Genomic DNA, 27,194 nt, shown 5'->3' with positions numbered 1-27,194 from the left:
TCATGCAGAGACAACGAATCACACAAGTGCAAAGGTCAATAGACAGGAAATGTTACTTAAGACATTGAGGGTTCGAGTGCAGGAGTCACACGTCACCCATCCTGGTGGGGGTAACATATTTGGGGTCTACAGAACGCAGTAGTTGGGGCTGTCTCTACTAACACGTCTTGGTATTGGTAACTACCCATTGAACTCTTTCTAGCAAACTTAGAATAACAAAAGATTAGGTAAAAACACACAAGGATGAAATGTGTGCCCTGCAGCGTGCACGCCGCTGATTGGTGCTGGTTCACAACTCACTGTTGCGGTGCTGGTTCACAACTCACTGTTGCGTACTACAAGGATCTTAACTCGTGCCCTGGAGGTAGTGCAAGGGTCTCTGCGACAGCAGCAGGAACCCACTGAGGTAGCTGCATCAAATACAAATCATTGAACTGCGTGTACAGGTTGTGCTCTGCAGCAGGCACATTAACCCTCTGTGCTGTTTCATCATGAGGCAAGCCTGTGAGTGGACTTCTGAGAGGTCTCTGCAGCACGTGCATTGACACCAGAGTTACTTTACCAGGGAGTCTTTATTCCACAGAACTTGCTGGAAACACACAGGTCTCTGCAGCAGGCGCCTTTACCCTGTGAAGCATCTTGAAATTCAGTCTGCTTGAGACAAGTTTGGCCAGGACAGATTTACTGTCACATTTGTCCTTATTGGCAATTACTTCTGGGAAGAGTTTTTAAAAATTAATATGTAGTAGATGACTATCAGATTTCTCTCCTTATGATTAAACCCGTCATAACTCCGCCCCCTTTCTGCTGCTTCACTTGACCCCCAATACCAGGCACCCCAATGTATGTTTATTTCATCCACAGCCCTGTCGCTGGCATTTGTTTTATTGACCTCAAGGGGAATAACCAGCCATCTCGGCACTCCTGCGCCTGCAGGGGCCTCCTGCTGTTGTGCAGCAGCCGCTCAACCCACCGAGCTACCAAAGGGGCACACTTACCTTTTTGCAGCCCCAGGAGGCGGGGAGCAGGGGGGCCTCTTCGGGCATCGGATGAAATGTGTGCCCTGCAGCGTGCACGCCGCTGATTGGTGCTGGTTCACAACTCACTGTTGCGGTGCTGGTTCACAACTCACTGTTGCGTACTACAAGGATCTTAACTCGTGCCCTGGAGGTAGTGCAAGGGTCTCTGCGACAGCAGCAGGAACCCACTGAGGTAGCTGCATCAAATACAAATCATTGAACTGCGTGTACAGGTTGTGCTCTGCAGCAGGCACATTAACCCTCTGTGCTGTTTCATCATGAGGCAAGCCTGTGAGTGGACTTCTGAGAGGTCTCTGCAGCACGTGCATTGACACCAGAGTTACTTTACCAGGGAGTCTTTATTCCACAGAACTTGCTGGAAACACACAGGTCTCTGCAGCAGGCGCCTTTACCCTGTGAAGCATCTTGAAATTCAGTCTGCTTGAGACAAGTTTGGCCAGGACAGATTTACTGTCACATTTGTCCTTATTGGCAATTACTTCTGGGAAGAGTTTTTAAAAATTAATATGTAGTAGATGACTATCAGATTTCTCTCCTTATGATTAAACCCGTCATAACTCCGCCCCCTTTCTGCTGCTTCACTTGACCCCCAATACCAGGCACCCCAATGTATGTTTATTTCATCCACAGCCCTGTCGCTGGCATTTGTTTTATTGACCTCAAGGGGAATAACCAGCCATCTCGGCACTCCTGCGCCTGCAGGGGCCTCCTGCTGTTGTGCAGCAGCCGCTCAACCCACCGAGCTACCAAAGGGGCACACTTACCTTTTTGCAGCCCCAGGAGGCGGGGAGCAGGGGGGCCTCTTCGGGCATCTCCGCGTTGAGTGGACCCGGGCTCGGGGCCCAGGCAGGCCAGGCTCGGCTCCTCTCTGGCAGGGGCAGGGGGCGGCGGCACCTGTGGTGGGCGTGTGGGCACGGGCTGGAAAGATGCAGGATGCCCCCTCTAGGTGGCGTCAGGCCGCAGCACCGACAGAAGAACCATCGGGTAAGGTAGGCGCTATATAAAATAGCATAAACACAGACATAAGCATTCCGGGGGGGCATGCTCAAAAGAAGGAACCTGAACATGCTCGCGCGCGAGAAGAGGCGCGATGGATGAATCTTTGAATGCGGGCTCTGCGGGTGAGCTCCGCCGCCTCCAGGGATGCTGAGCGCGCTCATCCAATGAGAGAGCGGGAGGATGCGGTGGGTACCAAGGATGCTGCGCTCCCGGTCTCAGGGGCCCCGGGCTCTCGCTCCCTGGCACGGGAGGTTTCCCCCCTCCACCGCCGCGCGCCCTCGATGCCAGGGCACGCGCGGCAACAGAAGGCAAGACGGCTCCGGAGCCGCTGATTGGCTGCTCAGCGGAGAGGAGCCCTAGAGATAGAGCATCCTCGTAACCCCTTCCGCGCCGGCGGCGTCTCCCTTCCAGAAGAGCCCAGCATCCGCGGGAGCGCGCCTGCAGCTGCGCGGCATCCCCGGCCCGGGCGGGAGCGCGCAGGGACGGGCAATCCCCGCAGAGTCCATCCACCCGGCAGAGGCGCGCTCCCGAGGGTCTCCCTCAAACCCGGAGCGAGAGAGAGAGAGAGAGAGAGAGAGTGCTTAATTTGATTTATTACTGATGCAACCTTACAGGGTCTCCCCGCAGTCTGGCAAAGTCTGCTTCAACCTTAGAGGGTCTCAATGCACTCTGGAGAGACTGCTGCAATCCTAGAGGGTTTCCTGCACTTCTTAACACAAGTACAATGCGTGAGTGATCAGTTACGTGGGTATGTTAATGTGACACAAGAATGGGGCTCTTTCGCTAGTCTGTTCACCAATCGTGACACAAGGACAATGCACGAGTGATAGGTTATGTGGGTACGTCAATGTGACCCAAGAATGGGGCTCTTTCAGCAGTATCTTTTCCAATAGTGACAAGAGGACAATGCACAAGTGATCCGTGCCGTGGGTATATTAATGTGTGCCAAGAATGAGGCTCTTTCATGAGTCTGTTCACCAATAGATACTTGAACTCAATATGGCAGCAATCACTTGAACTCAATATGGCAGCAATCACTTGAACTCAATATGGCAGCAATCACTTGAACTCAATATGGCAGCAATCAACTTAGCCACCCCAAAGATCAGTCAAGCCACTAACCTGGTACAACATAAGCGAACCCTGCCCAAAAAATAACTCTCACTGGTCTACCTTCAAACGTTACGATATCAATGACATCACCAAAATTCCAGCAACTACAAAACTCAACAAGCACTTCAATAACCCCGTCCCAGCAAAGTGCCAACCTCACATTTATCATAACATCTCCCCTCTCTGAACCAAAATCATTAATGCCTCCCTATCACAAGGTCACATCCCGGACTGCCTAAAAACTGGTAAAGTCACCCCTATCCTAAAACAAGCATTGGAAATGCAATAGGTCTCGCAGCATTAGAGTTAGTGCTTTTAGAATTGTTTATGGGTTTTTTTTGTAAATCTTTAGCATTTTTGTTTCCTGTAGCCAATGCTAAAGAATTACAAATAAAAAAAGCCATAAACAATTCTAAAAGCTCTAACTCAAATGCTCCGAGACCTATTGCACTGTGTGAGGGTGAGGGGTTGAGGGTGAGTGAGGGTGAGGGTGAGGGTGGGTGAGGGTGAGTGAGGGGTTGAGGGTGAGTGAGGGGTTGAGGGTGAGTGAGGGGTTGAGGGTGAGTGAGGGGTTGAGGGTGAGTGAGGGGTTGAGGGTGAGTGGGGTTGAGGGTGAGTGAGGGTGAGGGTGAGTGAGTGTGAGTTAGGGTGAGGGGTTGAGGGTGGGTGAGGGTGAGGGGTTGAGGGTGAGTGAGGATGAGTGAGGGTGAGTGAGGGGTTGAGGGTGAGTGAGGGTGAGTGAGGGTGAGTGAGGGTGAGTGAGGGTGAGTGAGGGTGGGTGAGGGTGGGTGAGTGAGGGGTTGAGGGTGAGGGGTTGAGGGTGAGGGGTTGAGGGTGAGTGAGGGTGAGGGGTTGAGGGTGAGTGAGGGTGAGGGGTTGAGGGTGAGTGAGTGAGGGTGAGGGGTTGAGGGTGAGTGAGGGGTTGAGGGTGAGGGGTTGAGGGTGAGGGGTTGAGGGTGAGGGCGAGTGAGGGTGAGGGGGTGAGGGGGTGAGGGGTTGAGGGTGAGTGAGGGTGAGTGAGGGTGAGTGAGGGTGAGGGTGGTGGCCCGATGGGAGAGAGCAGCCAGGATGGGAGAGAGTGTGAGAGAAATGGCAGGATGGGAGAGAGAGATGTCAGGATGGGAGAGAGAGATGTCAGGAAGGGAGAGAGATGTCAGGAAGGGAGAGAGATGGCAGGATGGGAGAGAGAGATGGCCGGATGGGAGAGAGTGTGAGAGAAATGTCAGGATGTGAGAGAGATGTGAGAGAGATGGCAGGATAGGAGGATAGGCGAGAGGGCGTCAGGCAGACAGAGAGAGAGAGTGGGAGGAGCAGTGACTCTGTTACAGACAGATCGAGGGAAGTAGGGAGAGAGGTGAGGGGAGGGAGAAACGGCGGCCGCGATTACTGACACTTCAGGAGAGAGGGCGCGTGAGGAGAGCTGAGAGTGACAATGTCAACAAAGGACGGGAGGGCATGAAGAAAGGAGACCCCCTTGCAGAGGTGACGGGCAGAGAAGAAGAGACAGCGACTGGTGAAGGGTCATAGACAGAGGGCAATGGGAGAGAAAGGCGACATTGGCAGGGAGAGAGAGCAGTGATGGAAACACAGTTCATTAGACAGGAAGCGTAAAGGGTGTGAGGCTGGAGGGGGTACCAGGTGCGGCCCCCGCTCGGGGAAACGAGGTGGAAACAGAGAGAAGCGCTCCACAGCCAGAGGCAAAAGACGGGGTCCGGGCACAGGCGAGGAACGAGGGCACATTGGGTACAGGCAGCATTCATAACAGGGCGCGCTGGTGAGCGCCAAGCCTTCCTGCCCCCCAGGCCTGGAGAACAGACAGCAAGGCCCAGCTGCAGCCGCCCTGGCCTCCCGCCAGCCCCAGGAGATCAGCCGCCTGCAGGAGGAGTGATTCACCGCGGCGGCACAACGGAGCCTGTGTGCAGCGGCAGCGGCGGGCCGAGGGCCTGCTTGTTTTGGAACAGACGTATTGCATTGAAAAAATAAAGTTTACGAGGGCTTGAACCGGAGCTCAGCGACCGCTGCTCTATTTTAAGAAGCGTCTCGCGCTGTCACATAGACGCAGGCAGCGCGAGGCGCGTCTTTGCTCGCTGAAGTGGTTTGTGAGATGTTTGTCACGAGCAAATGTAGCGCCTTGAAATAATAACGGGACACTGCGCAGAAATATTGTGTAAATCCGTGTGCATAAAAAAGGTGGCGTTCTGAATTGAAAATGTACATACTGGCTGGTTTGTCACTCCTTGATTCTGGTGGTGAAAACCCTAACAAGACGAAGAGAGCGAGAGTGAGCTGGCCCTGGAAACGCCTCCCCTCCCTGCTGTTTGTTTCAACAGAAAGAGGAGAGGAAGCAGCGCTGCTTGCCAGCACAGCCGCCCATAGGCAACAAGACGGAGGGAAGAGAGGGGAGGGGGGAGGAGAAATGCGACACGGCGGGAAGGGGAGGGGGCGGAGCGGGTAAAATAAACAAGACGGAGGGAAGAGAGGGGAGGGGGGAGGAGAAATGCGAGGGGGCGGAGCGGGTAAAATAAACAAGACGGAGGGAAGAGAGGGGAGGGGGGAGGAGAAATGCGACACGGCGGGAAGGGGAGGGGGCGGAGCGGGTAAACAAAGACGGACGTGCACGCGCTTTTAAGCTCAATGCGCATGCGCATTGAGCTTAAAAGTCACGGGCACTGCAAGGAATCGCCACGATTCCTTGCAGTGTGGATAAAGAGTGGATAAGTCCCAATACTCTCGCCTTGCTCGATGCGCATGCGCATCGACAGGCGAGACCTAAAAAACGACAGCTAGCACCTCCGACCCCAACAACGTCCGACCAATAACCAACATTCCCATGCTAGCAAAGGTCTTGGAAAAATGTGTTCAGCAACAACTGAATCTACACATCACAAACTTCAATTTTTTGAACATTCACCAATCGGGTTTCAGACCTGGCCATAGCACAGAAACAGCCATCCTACAGATAGTATCCAACGACGATTTCTTAGCTCTTGACCGCAATGAAACATGCTTTCTAGTCCTGCTCGACCTCTCATTAGCCTTCGATACGGTCAACCACGACAAACTTCTAAGAAGACTAGTGATGGGCTTTTCTGGCACAGTCCTTCTATGGTTCAAATCCTTTCTGGAAAATAGAACGCAATCATTCATGACCAACAAGATTTTTACTCTATCCTCACCTAACTTACTAGGAGTACCACAAGGTTCTACCCTATCACCCACACTATTCAACTTATATGTCGAACCACTCACTGATCTACTACAGCAGGCGAACATCTGTTGCCACATGTACGCGGACAACACCAAACTTTACATTAAAATCACCTCCATTGAAGAGATAAAGTTAATGAATCTAGCTCCCGAAAAAACTGTCCAATGGCTAACGACCAACTTCCTCAAGCTAAACTCACAAAAAACGGAATTTCTTCTAATCTCCCCCCTAATAACTCACAGGAAATAAAGGAATGGACCAAAATGATCACTGCTCTGAATTGCACACCAACATTGGTGGACTCCACAATATCACTTGGAATCACACTGGATAAGATCCTTAACATGCAAGCTCACATTAATCCCTTCCGTGCTCCCGTCGGCCAATGCTGCCGTCGGCCAACGACCGACGAAGCCCCACCCACCGTTTAGAACGCCCGCACCGGGGCAGAAAAACCACCGCGGTTAAGGCGCTAATTTGATGGCTAAAATTGCCCGCTTTCACCTCAGCTATCTCAGAAAAATGAAGTAATTCATCGAGATCCCTGACCTCAAAACGGCAGTTCAGTCCTTAGTCATTTCAAGGCTGGAGTATGGATGCTCCACCCTTTCAGGGCTTCCCAAAATCTCTACCGCACCTCTAAAAGCTTGTCTCAACGCCGCAGCTAGACTCATAACAGGATTGAGGAAATTTGACCACATATCGTCACACCTGAAAGCACTCAACTGGCTACCCTATGAAGCTCGTATTCACCTAAAGATCGCTTGCATTACTGAGAAGGCGCTACACCACAGCACCCCGCAGTTCCTAGCCTAAAAACGTACACTATCTGGAGGAAATAGACATTCTAGGAGCACAGATAATCTACTCCTGAAACCCTCACCGTTCAACAAGACTAAAACCTCCAACAGAGCATTTTCTGGATCGGTGCCAAGAATTTGGAACTCGCTTCCGCCATAAATCAGAAAAATCGCCTCAACGTCCCTCTTCAAAAAGGAAGCAAAATCATTCTTGCTGAGCAAATTCCTCCCTTAAAATTCGCACAAACACCACGCCAGCTTCAACTTCAAACTCATCTATACTCTTTGTCCTTTGATATTTCGAAGCTGAGACTTGCACAATCTCGAATTAACTCCTTTTGCTCACACCAATTCTCTACTCTGCCTTTATTCCCCAAACTCTATTATGTTTTTTTTTTTTTGTATGCATTGTTTTTGTATGCTATGTTGGTACCAAATGTGCTATTCATACCTTGCTCACCATGTAAAGCGCTCTGTTACCCTACCTTGGGTCTGGTTCGCGCTATAGAAAACTTAAAAAATAAAAAAATAAAAATAAAACTGTGACAGTAGAACAAAGCACAAGTGATTAGCTGATTAGTGATGTGTTCATTTGCGCCAAGAATTGGGCTCTTTCGCTGTTCTTTTCCCCAATAGTGACACAAGGACAATGCACGAGTGCTCGGTTATGTGGGTATTTTAATGTACGCCAAGAATAGGGCTCTTTCACTAGTCTATTCACCAATAGTGACACAAGGACAATGCAGGGGTGATCAGTTACATGGGTATGTTCATGTGCGACAAGAATGGGGTTCTGTCACTGGTCTATTCACCAGAAGTGACGCGAGGATAACACGAGTGATCAGTTACATGGATATGTTCATGTGCGCCACAAATTAGGCTCTTTCACTAGTCTATTGACCAATAGTGACACGAGGATGGTGTCAGGGTGGTGTGTGATGGTGGTGTGTGATACCGGTATGTTAAATGTGTGTCAAGAATGGGGCCATTTCATAAGCTCCTGCACTAACAGGGATACTAGGATGGTGTACGGGGTGATTTGTGACAAATCTAGAGTATATTAATGTGAGCCAAGAATGGGGCCATTAATCAGGCCAAGATAGAGTCCCCGTCACTTGCAGAGGGCCATCGACGGGTCCTGGAGTGAGGCTCTGTTATAGTCTATGGTGTCGTGTAAGCCGTCCAGGAGTCAGTGCATGGCCGTCAACAAAGTCACGTAGGTTGGGCAGGAGAGAGTTTCCACCAACGTGTAAGTTGTTTAAGAAATCGGAGGCTGGGAGGTGTGTGGAGAAACGGTGGACTGCGTGACGGGGTCTGTGACTGACAAGTGTGTGGTGAGCGTTTGGACTGTGCGACGGTGTCTGTGGTTGGTAGGTGTGTGAACTGCATTACAAGGTCTGTGGCTTACAGGTGTGTGGAGAGGGTGTGGTCTGTGTGATGGGATCTGTGGCTCGCAGGTGTGGGGAAAGGGTGTGACGTGTGTGAAGGGGTCCGTCTGCCAGTTATGAGAAGAGTGCAAAAAAAAAAAACAATTGATGGACCGAATGCTGGACAATGCAAACATTCACCCCCAGTCACAAGGATCTGGATTTAATCCATCATTCTTTTGCTCACCAGTCACCACACCACCCCAGTTTGGACCCAGCCATATTCAAATCAGTCTTGACCCTGTTCCTTGTGGGAACAGTCCAGCCCGAACTGCCAAGCCAGGTCCTCCTTGGATCGGAAACAAGCATCCTGGGACCGGTCTCAGGGCATCACCCTTCATCAGCCAGGCTAGCTTGAATCCAGTGGTGTAGTGAGCACTGGACCTACGTCTGGGCATACCCTTCCCACATAGGGTGACATATGCAAAAAAAACAATTGATGGACGGAATGCTGGACTATGCAAACATTCACCCCCAGTCACAAGGATCTGGGTTTAATCCATCAATCTTTTGCTCACCACACCACCCCAGTTTGGACTCAGCCATATGCAAATCAGTCTTGACCCTGTTCCTTGTGGTAACAGTCCAGCCCGAACTGCCAAGCCAGGTCCTCCTTGGATCGGAAACAAGCATCCTGGGACCTGCATTCCGTCCATCAATTGTGTGTCTTTTGAGTTATGAGAAGAAGGCATGGACCGCGTGATGGGGTCTGTGGCCGTCAGGCGTGTGGAGAGGGTGTAGAAGGTCTGTGGCTGGTCGGTGAGGGAGAGGATGTGGTGCCTTCATGCCAGACTCCAGGACTCTGTATGTGGGAAGGCCAAGAAGACACCCGGGTGGGCCATGAAGATACAGGGGGGAAGGGGGCAAAAACCAACAAATATTTTTAGGGATCTGCTGTTTAAACTGACAAAATCTGACCAATTCGGACATGTCAAGAAACAAAATCACCACATATTTAGTAATGTCGGATCTAATGATCGCTCTGTGGTACTGCCCAGAACACATTTTTTCATCTTAGACTTTAAACTACTTAATACTGGGACCTTGCATTCCCTTTCTTTAGTTAAAGTAGAGTGCAGAGATATACTTGGATATTAATTTACGTAGAGGTGATAGATGCAATAACATCCGCTTTCCTTGGCACTAAATTCACAACTGTCAACGTAGCAAACTAGCTTCAGAGGGGTGTATGGGTTCTTACACCCCCCCAAAAATTTATTCTGTAATGAATAGTTGGGTACTGGCGCTTTCAGTCGGGGAGAGTGAGGTGTTTGTTGGGTTTCACCCGGATTTTTTTAAATACACACATGCAAAAACACACAAACACTCTTGTTAGTTAAAAAAAAAAAGTGTGTTTTAAGTACTCCTAACATTACGCACTCCTCTCCTTTCCTACTGCCCCTTAAGCCCCCATCATGCCCTGCTTCTTATATAATGTATTTTAAGAAGATATGTTAGCGTGACTGTCTGGAAAACTGAAGCTAACACCCCCCCCCCCTACATTTTACCGGCCATACGCCCCTGCTAGTCAGTAGGATTTGCGAGGGCCTGGTGAAAGCCTTCTTGCAGGACCCCATCTTGGCCCGCTGCCAAAATGTTTTCGACAATCCATTACGCATGTTTCACTTTTACAGATACTGCAGTGTCACTAGTCAAAGGTTGAGAGTATTTAAATATGTTTTTAAGCACGGTTAGTCACTAGTCAAAAGTTGAGAGTATTTAAATATGTTTTTACGCAGGGTTAGTCACTAGTCGAAAGTTGAGAGTATTTAAATATGTTTTTACACAGGGTAAGTCACTTGTCAAAAGTTGAGAGTATTTAAATATGTTTTTAAGCAGGGTTAGTCACTAGTCAAAAGTTGAGAGTATTTAAATATGTTTTTATGCAGGGTTAGTCACTAGTCGAAAGTTGAGAGTATTTAAATATGTTTTTACACAGGGTAAGTCACTAGTCAAAAGTTGAGAGTATTTAAATATGTTTTACACAGGGTAAGTCACTAGTCAAAAGTTGAGAGTATTTAAATATGTTTTAAGCAGGGTTAGTCACTAGTCGAAAGTTGAGAGTATTTAAATATGTTTTTACACAGGGTAAGTCAGTAGTCAAAAGTTGAGAGTATTTAAATATGTTTTTACACAGGGTAAGTCACTACTCAAAAGTTGAGAGTATTTAAATATGTTTTTAAGCAGGGTTAGTCACTAGTCAAAATTTGAGAGTATTTAAATATGTTTTTACACAGGGTAAGTCACTAGTCAAAAGTTGAGAGTATTTAAATATGTTTTTAAGCAGGGTTAGTCACTAGTCAAAAGTTGAGAGTATTTAAATATGTTTTTATGCAGGGTTAGTCACTAATCGAAAGTTGAGAGTATTTAAATATGTTTTTACACAGGGTAAGTCACTAGTCAAAAGTTGAGAGTATTTAAATATGTTTTTACACAGGGTAAGTCACTAGTCAAAAGTTGAGAGTATTTAAATATGTTTTTAAGCAGGGTTAGTCACTAGTCAAAAGTTGAGAGTATTTAAATATGTTATACACAGGGTTAGTCACTAGTCAAAAGTTGAGAGTATTTAAATATGTTTTTATGCAGGGTTAGTCACTAGTCGAAAGTTGAGAGTATTTAAATATGTTTTTACACAGGGTAAGTCACTAGTCGAAAGTTGAGAGTATTTAAATATGTTTTTACACAGGGTTAGTCACTAGTCGAAAGTTGAGAGTATTTAAATATGTTTTTACACAGGGTAAGTCACTAGTCAAAAGTTGAGAGTATTTAAATATGTTTTTACACAGGGTAAGTCACTAGTCAAAAGTTGAGAGTATTTAAATATGTTTTACACAGGGTTAGTCACTAGTCAAAAGTTGAGAGTATTTAAATATGTTTTACACAGGGTTAGTCACTAGTCAAAAGTTGAGAGTATTTAAATATGTTTTTACACAGGGTAAGTCACTAGTCAAAATTTGAGAGTATTTAAATATGTTTTACACAGGGTTAGTCACTAGTCAAAAGTTGAAAGTATTTAAATATGTTTTACACAGGGTTAGTCACTAGTCAAAAGTTGAGAGTATTTAAATATGTTTTACACAGGGTTAGTCACTAGTCAAAAGTTGAGAGTATTTAAATATGTTTTACACAGGGTTAGTCACTAGTCAAAAGTTGAGAGTATTTAAATATGTTTTACACAGGGTTAGTCACTAGTCAAAAGTTGAGAGTATTTAAATATGTATTTACACAGGGTTAGTCACTGGTCAAAAGCTGAGAGTATTTAAATATGTTTTTACACCGGGTTAGGCACTAGTCACAAGTTGAGAGTATTTAAATATGTTTTACACAGGGTTAGTCACTGGTCAAAAGTTGAGAGTATTTAAATATGTTTTTACACAGGGAAAGTCACTAGTCAAAAGTTGAGAGTATTTAAATATGTATTTACACAGGGAAAGTCACTAGTCAAAAGTTGAGAGTATTTAAATATGTATTTACACAGGGAAAGTCACTAGTCAAAAGTTGAGAGTATTTAAATATGTATTTACACAGGGAAAGTCACTAGTCAAAAGTTGAGAGTATTTAAATATGTATTTACACAGGGTAAGTCACTAGTCAAAAGTTGAGAGTATTTAAATATGTATTTACACAGGGAAAGTCACTAGTCAAAAGTTGAGAGTATTTAAATATGTATTTACACAGGGTAAGTCACTAGTCGAAAGTTGAGAGTATTTAAATATGTTTTTACACAGGGTTAGTCACTAGTCGAAAGTTGAGAGTATTTAAATATGTTTTTACACAGGGTAAGTCACTAGTCAAAAGTTGAGAGTATTTAAATATGTTTTTACACAGGGTAAGTCACTAGTCAAAAGTTGAGAGTATTTAAATATGTTTTACACAGGGTTAGTCACTAGTCAAAAGTTGAGAGTATTTAAATATGTTTTTACACAGGGTAAGTCACTAGTCAAAATTTGAGAGTATTTAAATATGTTTTACACAGGGTTAGTCACTAGTCAAAAGTTGAAAGTATTTAAATATGTTTTACACAGGTTAGTCACTAGTCAAAAGTTGAGAGTATTTAAATATGTTTTACACAGGGTTAGTCACTAGTCAAAAGTTGAGAGTATTTAAATATGTTTTACACAGGGTTAGTCACTAGTCAAAAGTTGAGAGTATTTAAATATGTATTTACACAGGGTTAGTCACTGGTCAAAAGCTGAGAGTATTTAAATATGTTTTTACACCGGGTTAGGCACTAGTCACAAGTTGAGAGTATTTAAATATGTTTTACACAGGGTTAGTCACTGGTCAAAAGTTGAGAGTATTTAAATATGTTTTTACACAGGGAAAGTCACTAGTCAAAAGTTGAGAGTATTTAAATATGTATTTACACAGGGAAAGTCACTAGTCAAAAGTTGAGAGTATTTAAATATGTATTTACACAGGGAAAGTCACTAGTCAAAAGTTGAGAGTATTTAAATATGTATTTACACAGGGAAAGTCACTAGTCAAAAGTTGAGAGTATTTAAATATGTATTTACACAGGGTAAGTCACTAGTCAAAAGTTGAGAGTATTTAAATATGTATTTACACAGGGAAAGTCACTAGTCAAAAGTTGAGAGTATTTAAATGTGTATTTACACAGGGAAAGTCACTAGTCAAAAGTTGAGAGTATTTAAATATGTATTTACACAGGGAAAGTCACTAGTCAAAAGTTGAGAGTATTTAAATATGTATTTACACAGGGTAAGTCACTAGTCAAAAGTTGAGAGTATTTAAATATGTATTTACACAGGGTAAGTCACTAGTCAAAAGTTGAGAGTATTTAAATATGTATTTACACAGGGAAAGTCACTAGTCAAAAGTTGAGAGTATTTAAATATGTATTTACACAGGGAAAGTCACTAGTCAAAAGTTGAGAGTATTTAAATATGTATTTACACAGGGAAAGTCACTAGTCAAAAGTTGAGAGTATTTAAATATGTTTTACACAGGGAAAGTCACTAGTCAAAAGTTGAGAGTATTTAAATATGTATTTACACAGGGTAAGTCACTAGTCAAAAGTTGAGAGTATTTAAATATGTTTTACACAGGGTTAGTCACTAGTCAAAAGTTGAGAGTATTTAAATATGTATTTACACAGGGTAAGTCACTAGTCAAAAGTTGAGAGTATTTAAATATGTTTTACACAGGGTAAGTCACTAGTCAAAAGTTGAGAGTATTTAAATATGTTTTACACAGGGTTAGGAGTTCCCTTTGGAATGTTTGGAAACAAAAATGTTTAATGGAGCTTTTTAAAACACTGTGGGCTAGTAACATTGATCAAATGATCAAAACAAAATATGTTTTGTCGTTGTGAGTAGATGAATCCACCCCCCCCCCCAAGGAATTTTGGGGGAAACTGTAAATGGAACATTTTAATACATATTGGTCAGTAAATTTGCTTAAAATATACAAGATTTTTATTTTTTACATGGGGCTCCTTGCTGTTCTCTTATATTTATTTCAAAGAGAAGGCAGGGTGTTTTTAATGCACTTGGTGCAGTGTGCATCACTTGGTAGGGTGTGAGGAAAAAACTCACACAATAATTATTTTAAAATGCACTTAGAAATAGGGTCATTATATAAGCAGTGAGTTTCAAAGTGGGGATAAGCCGGGACTGATTCAGCCACAAGGTGAGTGACATTATCATTGAAGTATTCCCAGGCATGTGACTGACTCTGACACAGCCCTCTCAGCCTTTCAGAAGCACCTTCTCTAATGAATTCTTACTCCTAATCATCAATTGGTATTTCAGCATTTCTATAGTGCTTGCTGCACCTCTTGTTGAGTCCTCAAGGCGCACTCCTAGTGGACTGGTAGGTAGGACCATGTCTTACATTGCACACGCAGATGGGGGCTTGCTTTGGTGTCATCTAACGTGAAGAGTTTTCGTGTCATGTGTGAGTGCCCTGAGGGTGCAGTCACACTTGTCACAGCAGCGTGTAAACACACCCACCAATGCGGTATACAAAAGTGAGTGCGAGCTTCACTCAAATTCATTTGTGTTGGTGTTAAGGAGAGCCCTTGTCTTTGTTGTGGATCTGAATACCAGCGGCTTTGATGATGATTGTTCTTTACGGACAAGAGATCTGAGGTTCGCGTGGTAGGATAAGAGAAGTTACCCCTGAAGAGGGTATGGTTGAGTCAGTTCTCGCACAAAAACAGCTGAGGCACTGTTAGGCCACGGGTGCATCAATTTATTGAGTCCACCGAAGAGCAAAAGCAACCAACCACTGGAGACGCTTTTACACCACCAGTAAATCGCTTTATGGAGTCCACCTAGGCATAGGTGTGAGCAGAGAACTTCGTTCCATTCACTGAGATTTCTGCACTTCGCACTCCGCAGAGTTCGCGGAGTGCAGAAAACCCCGCTTCGCGATTTGCAGCAGAGTTTTTCCCCAACTCGCGATCACGAACGATAAGTTTGCGAGCGGTAAATTCGCTATCGCGAGCTGCCACTCGGGTAGAATTTCTCTTTGAACGGCAGGAATACCAGCACAAACTGCAGTTCGCACTACACTCTGCCACTCATGGAGCTTTGCTGAGTTTTTTTGTAACTTTGTGGAGTTTCAAATAGCAAAACTCCGCGAACTACGCCCAGGGCTGCCTATGAGTAGCAGAAAGCTCAAAGCCATGGAGACACATTTAGGCCGGGGTACGATAATTACTACATATCGTGGTGAAACCAGCTCAAGTGTGTGCAATCCATTATGGCAGCCAAACACCTCACAACAATGGATCCATGCCTAAACCAGCCCAAATCTTTTATGTTGCCAATGCCTCTTAGCTGTATCAGATAAATGAGTAACACAGAAAATGCTGCAAAGAATTAAAATTGAAAATGTTTCAATTCTGATAATAAGAAACCATGAATGAACTTTTAATAAAGTCTGTCTAGTGGTCTCCAGCGTGTCTCAGTCAGTCCCTTTAACATCACATTCCTGTGAAATCTCTTGCTCTGGTAGGTACTTACAACCTATCCTCTCTGTATCTTTCTGAAATAACCCATCTGAATGTCTCACACGTCTCCTTACTCTTCAGGTCTGTCTTTTCAGACTGTCATTCTGCATGACCTCTCTTGTGCTACCCCCCATTCACCGTGCCCTCTCACTTTCTCTCTCTCTCTCCGCACTTGTAAACTCAGCAATTCCTTTTCTTTTGGCACAGTCAATATTTCACAATTTCGTATACTCCCTTAAACCACTTTCTCATAAAATAGAAAGCAAAATTGGCCCAGATATGGCCACTGCTGTGGGCACGCTGCAGATAAACTAATGGTTTCATAGGCATTAAATCTGAACATCTTTATTGTAATTGTATTTATAGAGCCCTTACTACCCCTGACAAGGCGTCAAAGTGCTTTTTCAGCGAGTAGCATGCTACTCTGGAACCCATAAAGGATTACTGGTGAATTAGCATAGTAATATATGAAGTAATGTGAGTTGTGGGTATGTCAGTTAGTTATTTGGATTGAAAAGGATAGTGGAGGGATAGAAGAGGGAAAATGTTTGCAGTTATATAGCACTTGCTTACCTCTGATGAGGTGTTGAAGTGCTTTTTTGACCCATTGGCATGCAGTGTGAGACACTTGCACTTCCTTCACCTCTCAAGCTCACAATTGTGTCCCATAATGAACAGTTTTACACAACCTGACCTCAGCCAGACATGACTCGGTTCACAGTAGACATTACACAAGACTCATGTTTCATTAAAACACTATAGAAACACAACATCTGCAAAAAACAAATATGCACAGGAAAGGCAAGATGACGTAAAATGTGAAATGTAAACCGCGTCACTGACATGTAAAAGGTTTTTACAATTGTTGAGAAATCGATCAGTGCTTTGGTTTGTTAAGATGTGAACATAGGGCCTTGTAGGGACCTGTTTCAAAGTGCGTTTTTAGTTATTGCCGGGTCTGAGAAATGGCAGGTCCCGGCAAGCCCTGACTGTATCCTGCAAGGGTCACATCAGCTGCTGTTCACTGCCCGACAGCAAACCAATGCTTGTTTTTTTCCTTAGAATGGCAGAGGAACGCCTTGGGCATAGGCCTTGGAATAACAGACACAGCTCTACCCCCACTGCGACTGCCCTTTGGCACGGACATGAAGTATTGCAAGGCATGGCTCATTTCGCAAGTGAGTCGTTGAAACAGAAAGCACGGGATGCAGGACACGTGAAACATTAAAAATAACGCGAATGGACACCCTTCTATTTGTAGACTGACCATGGGTGGAGCAGAGAGTTCCCTTGGGAGAGCCTTGCCCACGTGGCCACCCCCCTGGAACCAGGCCAGAGCGCACGGCAGGGTCTTTCGTTGGTTGTAGAGAGGCGAGGTTGAGGAATGTGTGACGGGTTAGGGGGCCGAAACGTGTCGGGAGAGGGTGTGGAGTGTATGACTTGGTCTGTGGCTAATTGGTGTTGGGGGGACAGTGTGGTGGGGTCTGAGGCTGGCAGCTGCAAGGAGATGGTGTTGAGCGTGTGACGGGTCAGAGGCGGACAGTTGTGTGGAAAGGGAGCAGAGTGTATGGTGGGGTCAGTGGTTGGCAGGTGTGGGTATACTGTGTTGAGTTTGTGGCTGGGTCTGTAGTTGGTAGATGTCAGGAGAGGGCGTGGAGAGTGTGACGGGGTCAGTGGCTGGCAGGTATGATGAGAAGATGTGGAAGGTGAGATACACCCCATGATTCTACAAACGGGGTAACCATCTCTGCAAATGCCAACCACTGAATTATAAATATGTACAAAATTACAGTTGGGGACATAAATAGCAACCCCTCTTATGAGATGGGTGCAGTGCTTTAAATGGGCAGGTACTGTCCAGTACTGAGTACCTACACTTCTTTATTTTGAAAGGGAGAGTTCCAGTACTTCTCAGCAGAGCTGCAATACATTTAATGGTGGAGTACCGGCACTTCTCAGAAGCAAGCAGCTACTCTAAATAGTGAGTACCTGCACATCTATAGTCCCATTGGAAACACTGATGGGTGTCTAATAAGGATTCTAACAATGTAACGATTCTATCTCCAGCGTTCGTCAGAGAGGGTAACACACACCAAAACTCTTGCCTACTAATGTAAATGGGCAGATTCCAGAATATTTGTCTACAATCTTTAGAAGAGCGTAATAACAACACATCCATAAATGCTCATTTGCTTTAACCCCTTTAGTGCTGCCGTCGGCCGTTGGACGTTGCGAGCACTACCTCCGTAGTGCTGCGCACGTCCAACGGCCGACGCGGCCCCACCCGTTTCTTATAACGTTCAGCACTGGCGCTAAACGTTCGAAGCAAGAAACGGGTTAACGTATGTTCTGACATAAATATGTCTGCAACCCATCTCATAACGTTTCATAATAAACAGGATAGACTTAAGTCATCTGACATAACTTTTCACAATAAAGCCATCAGGCCTATAACCTTTATCGTTAGCTTGCCACCATAACAAACTCAGGCCTACCTAACACGCTTAAGGTTACCGAACCACGCTTGAGGTTACCCACAAGGCCACCATCCATTACACCATTTTAAAATTGGAAAAGCTTCAGAAGTAGAGCTGACAAAACATTATACAACCTCACCTAAGAGGAGATGAGAAAGATTATCGAAGTACAAATCTTCAACCCTAAGGGTTTTCCAGAAGTAGTAATTACTACAAAAACCCTTGCATACTTCAAAAAACTCTGAAAGTCCAAGTAATTTCATGTTTGTTTACAGACTTTAACACAGTGTAATGACAATCCACTCCTAAACACCTATTTTTAAACTTTTCCAAATAAATAGGCGAGGCCAGCAGCTTTTGTAATAATGTTTCAAAATAAACAGATGAGACTTCTGGCATATGAAAGAACATTTCCAAATGAACCAATCATACCCATAGAGTAATCTTTGACTTGTCATCAAAACAACTTAGACTTTCTGACCGAACCTAAGCTTTCTCACAAGGCAACCACCAGTCGTACAGTCATAAATTGCAATTTTACTAAATTAAATGTAGTTGAGCAATATATAACTCCTTATAAGAGGGTTTAACAAAGGATTATCTCACTGCAAATCTCCTATCCTCGCGATTTGTCAGACGAGATGAGCAAACCACTTGCTCACTATAGTAATCTGCGTCATTCATTGTGACTAAATACTTATCTAGAAGCTGTAACACCATATACAGACAACCCACCCTCAAAAACCTATTGGCTTTACCATAGGTGCTTCACAATCAATATGTCAGGCCTACTGCCTTTGTCGTAACTTTCCATGATGAACAGATTAACCAATCCGGCATGAAGCTTTGATCATTGGGTTGCCACCATAACCAACCCAGGCCTACTGTATTGCACTTAGGTTTTCCCACAAGGCACCCGTCAGTCACCCAGTCAACAAATTGCACATATGTACAAAAATGACAATTGGCAAGATAATGTCCGGCCTTGCCATAGAGGGGTTAAAACGGTTAGTTAAAGTGCTAATCTTTTTCCAGGAGTTGTCAATAGGGGTGTTTATCACCAAGGCTATTGTCCACTACACTCATCTGTCAGATTCCGTCCGACACAATACCTGTCCACAGGCTTTGACATTTGCAATAACACTTCATCCTTAAATGCCCACTGACGTTAACATCTGCATTTCAGCAATAAATATGTCAGGCCTACTGTCTTTGCCATTACTTTACATATAAATAGATCAGACCCACAGTGCTGATGTAAATGTGTTGTATTTGTAAAGCGCACGGCTGCCCACGCGACGGGGCGTCCCGGCGCTGCACTCATACCGCTGTGAAACCCTTCCTGGCTTTTTCATGTGAAATGTCCACTCCGGGGCACCCCCAAGGTGGAGGCCAGGCATCCAAGCGCTGCTGGGGCCGTTGTGGAGATTAAGCAAGGTATTGCCCAGAGTCACAGAGTGGGACCCATGATTAGACTAGGCACCGAGGCGAGAATTATCAGGTCCAGGGAGATTGAGTCCAAGAGCCGCCGAGGGAGGAATTGAACCCTGGTCCCGGGCCAGACCTCTGCATCAGGGTCTGCCGCTCTAACCATTGAGCCACACTTCTCCACAGATCATTGCTTTGCTACCATATACGTCTCAGTCCTGTTGTCTTGAGCATAGGCTGCTCAGAAATATAAAAATTGCAATACAACCACTCTTTGTCAGTGCTGTCCTCAAAGTGATCAAATGTGGGTGGAGCCAATGCCCTTCTCTCAGTAGTGCTGCTTAAAGCTACTTTTCTGTTGAGCCTAAAAGTCCAGTAACAGCTTTGCGATCAAGGCAGACCGAATACATTTGGCGGCATAAATATGGGGCACTGAAAAAGCTCAGGCTCTGGGAAAAATGCCCCCTGACCCCCACAGCACATCCCCCTTCTGCCAGCACTGTAAAAAGGCTTAGGTTTGAGGTTAGGGGGAGTAAGGGTTATGGTTGGGTGAAAAACTTAAGGTGTTACATCAAGGCTTCGGGGTACACTTAGGGTTAGCCAGACCTTCAGTTAACATTCTAGGCATGGAAGTCATAACATTCAGTGCCTAGAATTTTGGAAGTCATTTTACGTTTGTCTTAGTGAAGATACTGCCATGCATACAATTCTCAAATAAGCAAAGTTCTACAAAAATAATACAGAAGTCAATTGTTGTTAGGTGAGATGCCAGGTTCCAGTCTCGTGTATTTTGTACTAAAGTTCTTAAGAGAAAAGAAAAGGCAAAGCAGCTGATGGACATTTAACATTCAGACTAATAATCCCTTGGTTCATACTAGGCATAGGTGTTGAACTCCGCTCCATTCGCTGAGTTTTCTGCACTCCGCGGAGCTCGTGGAGTGCAGAAAACTCCGCTTTGCGTAGTGCAGAAGGGTTTTCCCCTGCTTGCGAATGCTAATTCGCGAGCCACCGCTCGGGTAGAATTTCTACCAGAATTTCTACCAGAGCGGCAGGAAGACCAGCGCTAACAGCAGTTTGCACTACACTCCGCCACTTGCGGAACTTTGCTGAGTTTTTTTGTAACTTCTCGGAGTTCCGCATAGCAAAACTCAGCGAACTACGCCAAGGCTTAGTTCATACCTGAGGTCAACGTTTAGGAACAAAGCCAAAATTCAAGCGCGAGACCTCGGTTCAGATGCAAGGACCCAACTTTACCTCCCAGAGCTGGTTTTAGGCTAATGGCCTGACTTCGGACACGGATTCTTGATTCAGATCTGAGCCTAAGGTTCAGACATCACGCCGCAACGAGACACAACTTAGATGCCTTAAGATTCGTTCCATCGCACGTCATGGAGGTTGCCACATTTCTTAGAAAAAATACCACCTATTTATTTACGTTTCGCTATTCTGGAAAAGCCATGAGCTGGTAATTGAAAAACAAAATTGGATGAAATTGTCAGGATTCTATTGAAAGGGGTAAATGATCCCTCTGTCTGTCTTAACAAACATTCTAGAAGGATTAAGACAGCTCTCAAGTACTACATAACTGATCTCTTTATGTGTTTGCTCTTTTAGGTTTGTGTGTCAAAGAGGAAAGCTCTTAATAATATTTGTAACGTCCTGGACTTAAAAATACAGACCAGGCTGGTAAATAAAAAAAACAAAAAAAAACAAGAAAAACAAAAAAAAAACAGCCAGAGGGCAACCCTACACGTCACCGGTTTACCTGCACATCTGAACTAAACCACACTTTAAATATATTAGGTTTGTCGTTGAATGTTATGGCCATGCAGTTATAAGCTGCAGGTTCCCAGGAGCCTGTTACGCCATGATAGACATGCTGAGGTGTCCTCTGCTCTGTTGTGCAGCAAGGACAATGCTTTACTTGGGCAGGTGCTGTCCGGTACTGAGTACCTGCACTTCTTTAAGTTGAAAGGGAGAGTACCTACACTTCTAAGCATGGCTGCAATTGCTTTAATGGGAGAGTACCAGACAGTGAGTACCTGCATTACTATTTATCCATTAAGAGTACTGAGAAATGGTGATAGTGCAATGTCCTAATGCTGAGAAGAAAAATTACGCCGCCCACAGGTTACCGAAAGAACTGCCACTAAAGAATTGGAAACACCGCCAATCCCATATTGGAACTTCAATAAAAGTGTTACTGCCAACTACACTGACTCAAGAAGGGACAGGGCTGAAAGTGAAAGCAAATTTAAGATAAAGTTGCAAATACAGTCAACAAAACCACACACTGCTACAAACTTCCCTACCTGCCCCTCAGAATGGGACTCTTGAATCCAAAATCCAAAACAAATCACACAACTGCAGCCGAGCGCCTGAACAGAATCCCACAGATAGTCAAAAATGATTTGTTCTAAGCGCAACTTTTAGAACATTTGAGAAATTAAAAAAAAGAACACTTATTAACAAGAACAAACCACTTTCCTATGTCTGTATATTGCTAAAAAGAAAACAAGTAAGTAAAATCTACACAACAAATTTTACAGCACACTAAACCAAAATCAGACCATGGCCATTTTGCAGTGCATTTTGAATTATGGGTCGGTAAATAAGCATGAGATAAGTGTTTTGCCAGCCATGCCTTAATTGCAATATGTGTGTTAACTTTTGTTACAGCACACATTACACTTACTAGCTAGTTGAACGACAAGCACCACACCCGCCGCAATTTTATCCGGGCGAATGTCGCCACGTCAAACCTGCCGAATTTTACTAAGGGAAAAAATCCATGATAAAAGAAAGGGCATGCATATATTGAAGTGATAAGCACAAAACCTGCATGTTATTCCCCATTCTGAGAGCAGTCATCTTAAAAAGGCGCTACTTGTAGTTCCTGATAAACTCAAATCTCTGTGGCGTCGGTATACGTCATATCGCAACCTTTTCCAGGCCGGCCACAGTAAGGCCCATGTGTTTGGGGATACATGAGGGTGTCCACCGTTCAAACCTTTTTTTTAAATTTCAATTAAAGAAGTTTTTTGTTTTTTTTGTTCCAACACAGTATATCTGACCGAATAATACGTTCAGTTAAATTGTATCACCTTTGGACTTTTTTTGGCATAAAGTGTTTTCAGCAAAATATTTTTTATCGCAAACAGAACAAAACAATCCAATCAAAGGTCATATAACCTTGGAAGAAGTGTGACCTTTTCAAGATGGCAGCCGTGGGGGGGACTGACATTCTTGCTCGTTGAATCATGGGAGGAACTCATAAAAACAACACTTTGCATCGACAACAAACAAACCACTTTTCCACTGAAGCCAAGGATGTAAATAAACACTTCCACCAACACAAAATTCATTCCACACCAAAGTGCTTGTTTACCTATAGAGTCGAATGATATACATGCAATGACTAATGCATTGCATGAGATTTTCTGCTACGTGGAATAGTGCTGTGAAAGCAAAAGAGGTCAATAAAGTGAAATCGTGATTAACATTCAATCATGTTATATCATCCCAAGAGCCAAACAAACATTGGAGCGGATTCTATTTTGAGTTCAAGGATAAAGTGTGAATTTATTTCAACCTTGAATTCATAATGTTGTTTGGACACAGCATCTTCTAAGATAGCCGCTCTCACTCGTGACTTGGTAGTGGGTGGTAGGTACTCACTCATGTCCAGGGACATCTTAAGGATTTTTGGGGCCCGGGGCCAAACATATTTTGGGGGCCCCTGTTAGGAACAGCTTTGAATATATGATCAGTTTCAGCTCTTTCATGCCCTCTCTGGCCGGGTCACCGACAGTGCACAGGCACACTGGTCCAAATTCTAAATGTGTTTACATCTATTATTCAGGGATAGTGAAGTGTGTTTTCAATATTGTAAAACAGCAGCAGCTCACTGATACTTATGCAAATAATCTCTGTGACGCTCTCCGATTTCTCATACTGAGGTCCTGTTTTGATCAAAAAGTATCTTTTTTAAGGATGTTGCATGAAATATAAACACAACATCTCTCTGCAACATCACCCACATTGAAAATAAATGACAAGAAAACGGTATTTAAAAAAATATGTTTAAGAATTGTTCACGGTCATCAGAGCAAGATTCTGCAAAACAGACCTGGATCTCTGGGGGCCCCCTCAAAGACTGGGGCCCTGGGTCAGGGTCCACTTTGCTCATGCCTTAAAACGTCTTTGCTCGCGTCATGTGGAGAGTGGGGTTATGCAGGAGTGAGAAACTATGGCCACTTCTGACGGGTCATCGGCTGCTCTTGCGACGGCTTTGTCTGGAGGAGTCAACTGGAGAATCTATACTTCTCCTAAGACTTGGGCTTTTTTTACTAAAATGTACACATTTCTAACTTCAGGGTCTCAAATTCTCAATAAAATTAGGGAGAGTACATGGGATAAACAAGAGCAGTAATCCACCATCTCCTCTGGGAGATTGGCATGGTCAAAGAGGACATACAATTTACTCCAGTAACAAGTCGCTTGCTCCATACGATTTAGTGTTTCGACAACTTCCACAGTCACTAGTTAGATTTTAAATTCCATCTGGATTATTTATTTTTACTTTGTACAAATTACACTGTGTTTCACTCTCTAAACTGCGCTTATCTCTAAAGCAGGAAATGACATCAGAAGAGACCTGGAAGTGCAACTGCAGACCTGTTACTGCAGCAAATGTACAATGTAAACAGCTGCATTTGCTTTTAATTTCCACCAGCAACACCATGCTACTTTGCTACAGATCTATTGATTTATGCTTTTTTTCACGAAGTTTTATATAGTGCGAACTTGACCCGAAGGTATCGAGTATCAGAGGGCTTTACAGGAGCATCAGTTGTGTTACACGAGGACACATTCTTTTTTTTGTTTTTTGTTAGGCCCGGGAAGATTAAGTGATTTGCCCAGAATGACAGCCTGTTGAGCATCCTTGCCGACACTCGAACCCGGGTCCCCAGATTCGAGGTCGACCGCCCTAGCCGTTAGGCCAACTCCTAACATTTTGTCCTTGAATTATGTCACTTCCGTTTAGGGAGTTTAAGTCATTTTACCAACTGGGGACTAATGTAAGACAGTGGTCAGAAGTTTTGGATTGAAAAATCTATTAGAAGTAAACACCAGTAGTAAGAATCATCCTTATGTTATTTTTGCCATAAGTGTACAGTCAAGTCAATTCTTAACTGCGCTTCGGCTCATTTACTTTATTTATTTTATTTTATTTATAAAGTTTTATATAGTGCAAACATGACCCCGAAGGATATCAGAGCGCTTTACAATTTGAGGGAGAGGGAGGTAAAAGTTGCAGTACAATCATCAAAGGGATAACAACCCAAACAAATCAAATATGCACATCAAACAAGAAGGTTACAATCGAAGGGACAAGGGTAAGATAATGACTGGAACATAGCAAACTGGGAGGGGAGCAAGTGAATAGTAGAGCAGAATAATATCAAACGCAGGCCTTAGGGTGAAGGTCCAAAGCATTACTTTCAACAAAACCCACCAGTTACAATTATAACTCAACAATTCCTCTTGTGGAGAAGGTCTCATTGTCCGTGAGATGGCATACCCAACACTTACATATTGCAGCTTCCTAGCATAGTGAACTCATCATTCCACAATTTAGTAGTTACTTCGAGCAGTATAACTTTTCTTAGAGTAAGTCATTTGCCAGTGCCAGTATTGTGCAGTGAGGTTTTATCTCATTGCACAAATGAATCCCTTGTGCCCAGTTAGTGGCCACCCATCGCTCAATCATGTTGCAGCCACATGTAGTGAGAATTCTTTCCATAAATGTAGTGCTACTCTTTGTAGCAGTCTGAATATTCCAGGATTATAATACAACAGAGAGACCACGCCATAAAACATATTAAGTGATAATGATGCTGCGTGTCTCTGCTCCTGTATTGGTCAATTTGAAGGAAAGCAGACAACAGTGTTAAAGAACCCCAGCTGATGGTTTACCATCCCAAAGGAGCCTACCAGGCCTTACCAGCCGTGTTGACGTGAGTAGGTGCGATGGAGCCGGCCAGGCCTTACCAGCCGTGTTGACGTCAGTAGGTGCGATGGAGCCGGCCAGGCCTTACCAGCCGTGTTGACGTAAGTAGGTGCGATGGAGCCGGCCAGGCCTTACCAGCCGTGTTGACGTGAGTAGGTGCGATGGAGTCGGCCAGGCCTTAGGGCCCATGTTGATGTGAATAGATGCGATGGAAGCTAAAAGGCACGAATCGGCCATGTTGACGTGAGGTGGTCCGATGGAGCCTTTAAGGCCTTACTGTCCATGTTCAAGTGAGTAGGTGTGATAGGGCCTACCAGGTTTTAGAGGACATGTTGACATGAGTAGGTGTGACGGAGCGAGCCCGGCCGTAAGGCCCATGTTGATATAAGTATGTGGGTTTGAAGCTACACGCCTTACTGGCAATATTGGCATGAGTCGGAGCAATGGTAGCTACCAGGCATTACCGGCCATGTTGAAATGTGTAGGTGCGATGGAGAATAGCAGGCCTACTGGTCATGTTGAGGTGAAGAAGTGTAGCGCAACCACCAAGTGGGTAGAAGGTCAAGTTTGTGCATAAAAGTGTCATTGTTTTATTAACACGTTGTAGATGTTTAAAGTTCAAATTAAGGATAAAAACTGGGTGAGAAGCTAGAAAAAACTAGGTGGGAAGACATATTAAGGTTAGTATAACTTTTACTGAAGGGCTGCTGCCACCAGAGATGGCCAGCTCTTCAGAAAACAGGAGAACCTTTGAGAAGTCAAAATATGGGTGAGACGGACCAAGTCCGATAGGTCTTCAGAGGAAGTGGCCTGGTAAGCGATCTTTCCATTTCACCCCAGGTTCATTTACTCTGGTGAAGTTTGATGAATGAAGGCAAGAGGGCTTCCAAGCACTGCAGAGACACATGGGATGGAGAGCCTTGCACAGCGCCTGGACGCCAAAAACTCATAGCAAAAGCGCTACACCAATGTAAATAACTTGATAGCCAGTAACATAACATCAGATGACACAGGTGGGTCCCACCAACACTAAGGGACAAGATGGCGGGCCGGGCCGCGCCGCTTACCTTATTCGAGGCCATTTCACTGACGGAATGCCTGGTCTGCAGAGTCTCCAGCTGGTCCAAGCACCAATCCAGCTCTTCCAGGGTCTCCACCGCCAGCTTCTGAAAGGCATCCTCTGCGGAGAGAGAAGCAGGCATTGAGGGGAAGTGTGCCCGAGCGGCCTGCCGACAAGCCCCAGGTGGCTACTGTCATGTCCGAGCAGTGGCCTCACGCCTAGGCCTGCTGCTTCCCTCCTCAACCATCCACCCCTGGTCCCCTCCAACGGATGCAACCGAGCCCGGAGGTCCCCAACGGCGTGTAGGCCACAAAAAAACACAAAAGTTGGCGATGTCGGCTCGCCCGAAGACCACAGGTGGAGCCCCCAAGGCGCCGCGTCCCCTGCAGCCACAACCCGCCTGGTGGGATAGTCCTGGCCTCCCCGCTCTTTCTTACAACCCCCTACAAAAAAACACCCCAATGGATCCTTCCGTGTCGCCACCGCGGTGGCTCTTTCTACGACTGCGGACGACAAGGGTCAACCAAAGCCAAAATTGGGTGAAGGGACCAGGCTACGTCGCTCAGAGATGCCATTGATTCCGCGCGGCATCGCGCATAAATATTTTCAGAAAATTGCAGCCATTGTTGTGTTGCCATGGCGACGCAACA

The 27,194-nt window shown here is 44.8% G+C and overlaps 1 protein-coding gene across 9 annotated transcripts in view; it reads right to left on the bottom strand.

Annotated features, from left to right (window-relative positions):
- The window catches only part of PDE4C (phosphodiesterase 4C), a 1,009,779-nt gene that overhangs the window by 36,694 nt on the left and 945,891 nt on the right, over positions 1–27,194 (bottom strand). For all 9 annotated transcript variants that reach the window (XM_078670885.1, XM_078670887.1, XM_078670886.1 and 6 more), the window contains one exon: positions 26,552–26,664. In XM_078670885.1, coding sequence (XP_078527011.1) covers positions 26,552–26,664 — 113 coding nt within the window. The remainder of the gene's footprint in view (positions 1–26,551; positions 26,665–27,194) is intronic.

Source organism: Lissotriton helveticus, chromosome 12 (genome assembly GCF_964261635.1).
Source record: "Lissotriton helveticus chromosome 12, aLisHel1.1, whole genome shotgun sequence".
Lineage (NCBI taxonomy): Eukaryota > Metazoa > Chordata > Amphibia > Caudata > Salamandridae > Lissotriton > Lissotriton helveticus.
Note: the sequence above shows the minus strand (reverse complement) of the source record. Positions and strands in the feature narration are given on the sequence as shown.